The sequence below is a fragment of the Clupea harengus genome, chromosome 11, assembly GCF_900700415.2.
Source record: "Clupea harengus chromosome 11, Ch_v2.0.2, whole genome shotgun sequence".
Taxonomy (NCBI): domain Eukaryota; kingdom Metazoa; phylum Chordata; class Actinopteri; order Clupeiformes; family Clupeidae; genus Clupea; species Clupea harengus.
The window spans coordinates 1,860,064-1,870,063 of NC_045162.1; the positions used below are offsets into that span (position 1 = coordinate 1,860,064).

The 10,000-nt window shown below is 48.0% G+C and overlaps 1 protein-coding gene across 2 annotated transcripts in view; it reads right to left on the reverse strand.

The window, feature by feature from the left end:
* si:dkey-12j5.1 (probable assembly chaperone of rpl4) overlaps nt 1-10,000 on the reverse strand; it is a 69,502-nt gene that overhangs the window by 48,208 nt on the left and 11,294 nt on the right. For both annotated transcript variants that reach the window (XM_012817150.2, XM_031577103.2), the window contains exons 7-8: nt 7,771-7,875; nt 6,553-6,621 (exon numbers count right to left, since the gene is read on the reverse strand). In XM_012817150.2, coding sequence (XP_012672604.2) covers nt 6,553-6,621; nt 7,771-7,875 — 174 coding nt within the window. The remainder of the gene's footprint in view (nt 1-6,552; nt 6,622-7,770; nt 7,876-10,000) is intronic.

A 10,000-nucleotide genomic window follows, 5' to 3' on the forward strand; every position in this document is an offset into this window, starting at 1 on the left:
ACATCCTCCCCCCCCTCTCTCTCTCTCTCTCCATCCTTCCCCCTGACATGTCTTCCTCTCCTCCTCCTCCTCTCTCCTCTTTTCTTCTGCTCGTCCTGTCGTTTGATCTGACCTTTAGCTCATCATTCTAACAGAGATGTCGCTCGCCCTCCATCATTCTCTCCATTTCCTCTGCACTCCGTCATCCTTGCTCTTGTCCCCCTCCACACACACACACACACACACACACACACACACACACACACACACACACACACACACACACACACACACACACACACACACACACACACACACACACACACACCTTCATCCCCCTCTCATTTCCCCTCCAGCCTAACACATCATCGCTCCTCTCATTCACATTCCTCATCACCTAATTAGATCAACTCAATGAAAAGACAGGATGGGTAGATGGACATGGTATGCAGGCTAGATACACAGATATGTATATAGATATACTGTATACAGATATTGAAAAAGGACCACGGCACTAGAGTTTTGAAAACTGTATGATGCCAGCATTTAAAAAAAAGTGGAAACCTAGTAACATTAACGCTAATCTTCTGCCTCGGCTCCAGTGTCAATGTGAAATAAACGATTCCCATCTTTGAGAAGGGCTGGGGCAGGGGGGGCCGGGGGCAGGGGGCAGGGGGGCTGGGGCAGGGGAACGGGTAATTCTCCCCCTTCATTCAATACATTGATTTCAAAGTAAGTAATGTCCTATTATTTCTCTAAGTGAAGTAATTTAACCTCATCCGCAAGTGGTTTATCACTTTGAACCCAAAACAGTCTTTCATTGGTGAGCTGATTTTGAGAACTTCAGCCTTGGTAGACACACAGCGTTTCCTGATTGCTATGGTTCCCTAGTTGCTATGCTAGCTAACTAGCTAAGGGAACCTTTAAATGAACTTTGACCTTAAAAGCTTTAAATGGCAGAATTCCATTTGCATGAAATGAAAACTAGTGATCCAGCTGACGTTAGACGCTCTTGGACTAGTGATCCAGCTGACGTTAGACGTTACAGGCTCTTGGACTAGTGATCCAGCTGACGTTAGACGCTCTTGGACTAGTGATCCAGCTGACGTTAGACGCTCTTGAACTAGTGATCCAGCTGACGTTAGACGCTCTTGGACTAGTGATCCAGCTGACGTTAGACGCTCTTGGACTAGTGATCCAGCTGACGTTACAGGCTCTTGGACTAGTGATCCAGCTGACGTTAGACGCTACAGGCTCTTGAACTAGTGATCCAGCTGACGTTAGACGTTACAGGCTCTTGAACTAGTGATCCAGCTGACGTTAGACGCTCTTGAACTAGTGATCCAGCTGACGTTAGACGCTCTTGGACTAGTGATCCAGCTGACGTTAGACGTTAGACGCTCTTGAACTAGTGATCCAGCTGACGTTAGACGTTACAGGCTCTTGAACTAGTGATCCAGCTGACGTTAGATGTTACAGGCTCTTGGACTAGTGATCCAGCTGACGTTAGACGTTACAGGCTCTTGGACTAGTGATCCAGCTGACGTTAGACGTTAGACGCTCTTGGACTAGTGATCCAGCTGACGTTAGACGCTACAGGCTCTTGAACTAGTGATCCAGCTGACGTTAGACGCTCTTGAACTAGTGATCCAGCTGACGTTAGACGTTACAGGCTCTTGAACTAGTGGATCCAGCTGACGTTAGACGCTCTTGAACTAGTGATCCAGCTGACGTTACACGCTCTTGAACTAGTGATCCAGCTGACGTTAGACGTTACAGGCTCTTGGACTAGTGATCCAGCTGACGTTAGACGTTAGACGCTCTTGGACTAGTGATCCAGCTGACGTTAGACGCTCTTGGACTAGTGATCCAGCTGACGTTAGACGCTCTTGGACTAGTGATCCAGCTGACGTTAGACGCTCTTGGACTAGTGATCCAGCTGACGTTAGACGTTACAGGCTCTTGGACTAGTGATCCAGCTGACGTTAGACGCTCTTGGACTAGTGATCCAGCTGACGTTAGACGCTCTTGGACTAGTGATCCAGCTGACGTTAGACGTTACAGGCTCTTGGACTAGTGATCCAGCTGACGTTAGACGCTCTTGGACTAGTGATCCAGCTGACGTTAGACGCTCTTGAACTAGTGATCCAGCTGACGTTAGACGCTCTTGGACTAGTGATCCAGCTGACGTTAGACGCTCTTGGACTAGTGATCCAGCTGACGTTACAGGCTCTTGGACTAGTGATCCAGCTGACGTTAGACGCTACAGGCTCTTGAACTAGTGATCCAGCTGACGTTAGACGTTACAGGCTCTTGAACTAGTGATCCAGCTGACGTTAGACGCTCTTGAACTAGTGATCCAGCTGACGTTAGACGCTCTTGGACTAGTGATCCAGCTGACGTTAGACGTTAGACGCTCTTGAACTAGTGATCCAGCTGACGTTAGACGTTACAGGCTCTTGAACTAGTGATCCAGCTGACGTTAGATGTTACAGGCTCTTGGACTAGTGATCCAGCTGACGTTAGACGTTACAGGCTCTTGGACTAGTGATCCAGCTGACGTTAGACGTTAGACGCTCTTGGACTAGTGATCCAGCTGACGTTAGACGCTACAGGCTCTTGAACTAGTGATCCAGCTGACGTTAGACGCTCTTGAACTAGTGATCCAGCTGACGTTAGACGTTACAGGCTCTTGAACTAGTGATCCAGCTGACGTTAGACGCTCTTGAACTAGTGATCCAGCTGACGTTACACGCTCTTGAACTAGTGATCCAGCTGACGTTAGACGTTACAGGCTCTTGGACTAGTGATCCAGCTGACGTTAGACGTTAGACGCTCTTGGACTAGTGATCCAGCTGACGTTAGACGCTCTTGGACTAGTGATCCAGCTGACGTTAGACGCTCTTGGACTAGTGATCCAGCTGACGTTAGACGCTCTTGGACTAGTGATCCAGCTGACGTTAGACGTTACAGGCTCTTGGACTAGTGATCCAGCTGACGTTAGACGCTCTTGGACTAGTGATCCAGCTGACGTTAGACGCTCTTGGACTAGTGATCCAGCTGACGTTAGACGTTACAGGCTCTTGGACTAGTGATCCAGCTGACGTTAGACGCTCTTGGACTAGTGATCCAGCTGACGTTAGACGCTCTTGAACTAGTGATCCAGCTGACGTTAGACGCTCTTGGACTAGTGATCCATTTGACGTTAGACGTTACAGGCTCTTGGACTAGTGATCCAGCTGACGTTAGACGTTAGACGCTCTTGGACTAGTGATCCAGCTGACGTTAGACACTCTTGGACTAGTGATCCAGCTGACGTTAGACGCTCTTGAACTAGTGATCCAGCTGACGTTAGACGTTACAGGCTCTTGAACTAGTGATCCAGCTGACGTTAGACGTTACAGGCTCTTGGTCTAGTGATCCAGCTGACGTTAGACGCTCTTGAACTAGTGATCCAGCTGACGTTAGACGTTACAGGCTCTTGGACTAGTGATCCAGCTGACGTTAGACGTTACAGGCTCTTGGTCTAGTGATCCAGCTGACGTTAGACGTTACAGGCTCTTGGACTAGTGATCCAGCTGACGTTAGACGCTCTTGGACTAGTGATCCAGCTGACGTTAGACGCTCTTGAACTAGTGATCCAGCTGACGTTACAGGCTCTTGAACTAGTGATCCAGCTGACGTTAGACGCTCTTGGACTAGTGATCCAGCTGACGTTAGACGTTAGACGCTCTTGGACTAGTGATCCAGCTGACGTTAGACGTTACAGGCTCTTGAACTAGTGATCCAGCTGACGTTAGACGTTACAGGCTCTTGGACTAGTGATCCAGCTGACGTTAGACGTTACAGGCTCTTGGTCTAGTGATCCAGCTGACGTTAGACGTTACAGGCTCTTGGACTAGTGATCCAGCTGACGTTAGACGCTCTTGGACTAGTGATCCAGCTGACGTTAGACGTTAGACGCTCTTGGACTAGTGATCCAGCTGACGTTAGACGTTAGACGCTCTTGGACTAGTGATCCAGCTGACGTTAGACGCTCTTGAACTAGTCATCCAGCTGACGTTAGACGTTACAGGCTCTTGGACTAGTGATCCAGCTGACGTTAGACGTTAGACGCTCTTGGACTAGTGATCCAGCTGACGTTAGACGTTAGACGCTCTTGGACTGTGCAGCTTCACTGCTTGGCCCCCAAAAGCTTAACATACATTTTTGTATAGCTATTTGTACTATTGTTGTGCTATTTGTACTATTGTTGTGCTATATGTTGTTGTTGTGTTATATGTTGTCCCCCGTCGCACCAACAGGAGCAGCGCTCCACATTTCGACAATAAGATGTTCGCACTCTATAGTATTCTGTGACTTGATCTTCTGCTCTGCTACTCTCCCTAGAAGTTTTCTCAACTTTACTGCAAGTTTGGGTTTGTTCTTGCTGCTCTTTCGTTCTTTTCTCCTCCATCTTCCCTCCCTTTCTTCTCTCCTCTCCTCTCCTCTCCTCCCATCACCTTTCCTTCTCACCCCCCACCCCACCCCCGCATAAGCCAGACATGTGGCCTGTCACTTCACAGTCAAAACAAACAATCCTCCAGACACACACACACAAACAGATCGGTTAGACACACACACACACACACACACACAAACAGATCGGTAGACACACTCACGCACACACACACACACACAAACAGATCGGTAGACACACACACACACACACACACACACACACACACAAACAGATCGGTAGACACACACACAACACACACACACACAAACAGATCGGTAGACACACACACACACACACACACACACACACACACACACAAACAAACCGGTAGACACACAAACACACACAGAAATATACACAGAAATATATACACGGAACGATAGACAGACACACACACACACACACACACACACACACACACACACACAAATATGCTCACACACATTAATTGGTAGAGACGGATTCACCAAGGCAGACTGCCATACACAAACACAAAGGTCACATGAGTTCAGAGACACCTCTTTCTGCATTATTGAAAGGTTAAGGCTAAGGGACAACCAAACAAATGCATTCAAAGAGAAACAAAGCACTTACTTTCTCTCTTAACATTATTAATGCAACACACACGCACACACACACACACGCACAGACACACACACACACACAGATCTCAAACAGGGATCACTTCTCAGGCTGTTACATGCAAGGCCAATTTTTCGATTGGAGTGCCAAGTAATATCAAGAAACTGTTGCACCCCAGAGTAAGGGAACACATGTAGCAGCGTTACGTATTTACAATACGAAATATGAGTAACTGGCTACAATTTAAAATGCTGGTAATCAGAATACAGTTACCCAGATCACTCGAAGGGGATTACTTTTTACATGTGTCGGCTATTCACAATTTAAATGTTCCCATAAACCAGCGATTCTCAAACCCACGCTGGTCTGAGGAAACTGCTGCTCCTCAAAGCCCTGCCACTACCAACGCTCCGTCACTGGCCAGGCCCCCGCACCCTTCACTCCCCAGGCCCCCGCACCCGTTGTCACTCCCCAGGCCCCCGCACCAGTCACTCCCCAGGCCCCCGCACCAGTCACTCCCCAGGCCCCCGCACCAGTCACTCCCCAGGCCCCCGCACCCGTCAGGCCCCCGCACCCTTCACTCACCCGTCACTCCCCAGGCCCCCTCACCCTGGGCTCTGTCACTCGCCAGGCCCCCGCACCCTTGGCTGAACGTCTTGCTTCGTACCATTTTATTCCTGCTACCCAAGTTACTGTTCAGTCATGGTGTGTTCAAAGCAGGCCAATCTGGATGCCTTTTTAAGGGAACAGCCATCCGCTGACGACGCTAATTTAAACGAAGAACTAGAGGAAAAGAACATTGCTCGTTTACTCAGAATTACAACCCATCGTATATTACAGTTTAGTTTATTTCCACTGATGGCTTCCTTCCAAAGCCAGGGTGTGTAATTTGCCAAACCATGCTGAGCAACAAAGTAATGAAATAGCGCCGCATTAAGAATCAAAATATGCACATCTCAAAGATAAATCAAAATATGCACATCTCAAAGATTAATCAAAATATGCACATCTCAAAGAAAAAATCGGAAACTTCTGTTAAAGGAAAAGTGATGAATTGCTTAATAAAACAAAACTACTGAAAAACAAATGAACGAAAAATGAGAAACTTTGAAAAACGTCACATTATTTCACAGTTTCATCCCCAGCAAATGACATTTAAGGTAATGCTGAGGTAATCCTAATCATTTAGAATACATTACTTGCCCTGGGTAATCTAATGGAATACGTTACTCAACTTGGGTAATCTAATGGAATACGTTACTCAATTTGGGTAATCTAATGGAATACGTTACTCAACTTGGGTAATCTAATGAAATACGTTACTCAACTTGGGTAATCTAATGGAATACGTTACAAATGATTAAGTATTCTGTAATCTGTGGTGACATATGTTAAAAGTAACGCATTAAAAGCACACCATCCACCTACCCACACACACAAATATGCTCACACACGCACGCGCACACACACGCACACACACACAAACGTACCTCTGGCTCCTCGGCCTCAATCAGCAGCTTGGCAGTGGTGATCCTTGACTCATATGGAGGGACGCCGCTCTGACAGAAGCAAACAAACAAACAAACAAACTCATCACCGGTAGATAAACAAATAAATAAAGACACAATATGACATTTACAGCAGGGCACTCAGGTATCTCTCTACCCATCTACATACAAAGCTGCTGATTGAAAACACAAGTGTGTGTGCCTTGACTCACTCAGGTGACTTACAGCCAGAAACTGTGTGTGTGTGTGTGTGTGTGTGTGTGTGTGTGTGTGTGTGTGTGTGTGTGTGTGTGTATGACTGTGTGTGTGTGTGTGTGTGTGTGTGTGTGTGTGTGTATGACTGTGTGTGTAGCATTGCAAAAAGAGCGCCAAACTATCTTTTTCAATTGGTGTGCCAGACCACACACACAGTCACACACCCACACACACATGCAGATGTGAATATGGCAGTCAAGTGAGAATGCCTCGCTCTCACACACACACACACACACACGCACACACACGCACACACACACACACATGCAGATGTGAATATGGCAGTCAAGTGAGAATGCCTCTCCTTGTGTCATCATTCTTTCATCACCTCCTCACTCAACACTCTCTGCTAATCTCACACTGACAGACTGCCTCTCTCTCACACACACGCGCACACACACACACACACACACACACACACACACACACACACACACACACTAGGTTGAAGTGGAGATGTGGGTAGGGGAAATGTTATGTGAAAAGTTATCGTGTGTGTGTGTGTGTGTGTGTGTGTGTGTGTGTGTGTGTGTGTGTGTGTGTGTGCAAAGCTGCTTGTTCTGGCAAGTGCAATAGATCAGCACACTAAAAAGCCTTCATAATGAGGGCAAAGCAACCAAGTGAACCCAATTAACCCCCCTTCCCCTCCACCCCCACTCCACCCCCACACACACGTGTGTGTGCACAGACACAAGCAGCATCTGCCTCCTCCATCTACCGCAAGCACTCCAACAGAACACTGTGAAAGTGTGTTAAATAACAAAATGAATTCAAAAAGGAAAAAATAAAATAAAATAAAAGTCTGTGTGTGTGTGTGTGTGGTGTGTGTCTATTACATGAGCACACACACATCACTTACCTGTGTGTGTGTGTGTGTGTGTGTGTGTGTGTGTGTGTGTGTGTGTTCTTCTCCGGCCTATTAAATGAGCACACACACACACTTACCTGTTCAGATTCATCCTCCTGTTGTGCTGCCGCCGCCGGCTCTGTCTGCTGGTTCAGACTGGGTAACCATGACGACACGCTTCTCTTTAGGTAGCCCTTTCCTTCCTTTAAGAGATCAATGAGGAAGTTACATAATGCCTGCTTAACATGTCCATCACACACACACACACACACACACACACACACACACACTCATGCACACACACACACACTTACTCTTGTCAAACAGTGTGCAACAACATATGCAATGCAATCTCTACTTTTTGTGACTAGGACAGGAGTACACATGAAAAGGACACTTCTAAACACAGTGTGTGCTAGGACAGGAGTACACATGAAAAGGACACTTCTAAATACAGTCCAAGGGTACTTGTGTGTGCTAGGACAGGAGTACACATGAAAAGGACGCTTCAGTCCAAGGGTCCTTATGTGTGACAAGGACAGGAGTACACATTAAAGGACACTTCTAAATACAGTCCAAGGGCCCTTGTGTGTGCTAGGACAGGAGTACACATGTGTGCTAGGTAAAGACACGCTGGTTGACAGGGGGAAACAAAGGTAGATTAAGGGAATTCAAATTGCACCCAAACTTCCTTCTCCTCTTTGTCCTCTAACTAAATGACACCATATTACACTTTCCTCACCTTATGGTCACCTGGTGTAGGTATAGTAGGTATATAGTCAAACAAAACAATACCATAATTATTATTGAAGATGTCAAAGTTAGAGCTGGACTCCACAAAAGGGAAAGATAAACGTGGATGACTTTAGGGGAACAACAACAATAAACAATAAAAAAAACACCAGACATGTCAACAGTGGCATAAATGGCTTCAGTCTTAACGGCTTCGCCGACCCAACGTTGGTTAGACGTTGTGCTGAGGTTGTTTACAGACAATGACTTCCACTCAACGAGATCCCCACACTAGCGCCTCTAAAGCCCCTCTAAAGCCCCACACTACCGCCTCTAAAGCCCCGTCTCTAAAGCCTCTAAAGCCCCACACTACCGCCTCTAAAGCCCCACACTACCGCCTCTAAAGCCCCACACTACCGCCTCTAAAGCCCCACACTAGCGCCTCTAAAGCCCCACACTAGCGCCTCTAAAGCCCCACACTACCGCCTCTAAAGCCCCGCCTCTAAAGCCTCTAAAGCCCCACACTACCGCCTCTAAAGCCCCACACTAGCGCCTCTAAAGCCCCACACTACCGCCTCTAAAGCCCCTCTAAAGCCCCACACTAGCGCCTCTAAAGCCCCACACTACCGCCTCTAAAGCTCCACACTACCGCCTCTAAAGCCCCACACTACCGCCTCTAAAGCCCCTCTAAAGCCCCACACTACCGCCTCTAAAGCCCCACACTACCGCCTCTAAAGCCCCACACTAGCTCCTCTAAAGCCCCGCCTCTAAAGCCCCACACTACCGCCTCTAAAGCCCCACACTAGCTCCTCTAAAGCCCCGCCTCTAAAGCCCCACACTACCGCCTCTAAAGCCCCACACTAGCTCCTCTAAAGCCCCACACTACCGCCTCTAAAGCCCCTCTAAAGCCCCACACTACCGCCTCTAAAGCCCCTCTAAAGCCCCACACTACCGCCTCTAAAGCCCCGCCTCTAAAGCCCCACACTACCGCCTCTAAAGCGCTCACGTAGGCAGAGGCTGCTGTGCTTATGCAATCCCCCATAAACCTCAGCTTTGTCCCCCTTAATGTGCCATATTCAGCCTCTGTAGTGCCTTGATAGCCAATAAACGTGGATTGCCTCTTATAAAAATGCCTTCTATTGCTTCACAAGCGTTTGGCTTTATGTTCCATCCGAGAGTGGTTTCCATTGATGGGGACCTTGTTATGGGTTCAGCGGGACGTGTAGCGGATTGTTCTTCAGTCGGAGGGCTGTTGGGATCAGGCTCTTCTGACGCAGGTCCCCCCTCTCCACTCCACTCGACTCCTGTCCGTGGCGTGCATTTAAAGGACAGGACGTGCGCTGGGAATGGGGCTGTCTCCGAACAGATGCCCCCTGCTTCCTCGACGGTCGGGGGCATCTGGAGCGCCACTGTAGTTTGGCGTGCGCCATTGTAGGCAGCGCTCTCTGGGAAGATGTTGGGCAGCTGTTGGGTGACGAGTGAACGTCACACACACACACACACACACACACACACACACACACACACTGTGGGGTGACGAGTGAACGTCTCCTGCCCTTTCTTAATGCTTTTAGAAGAAGGGCTCTTGTCTTTTTG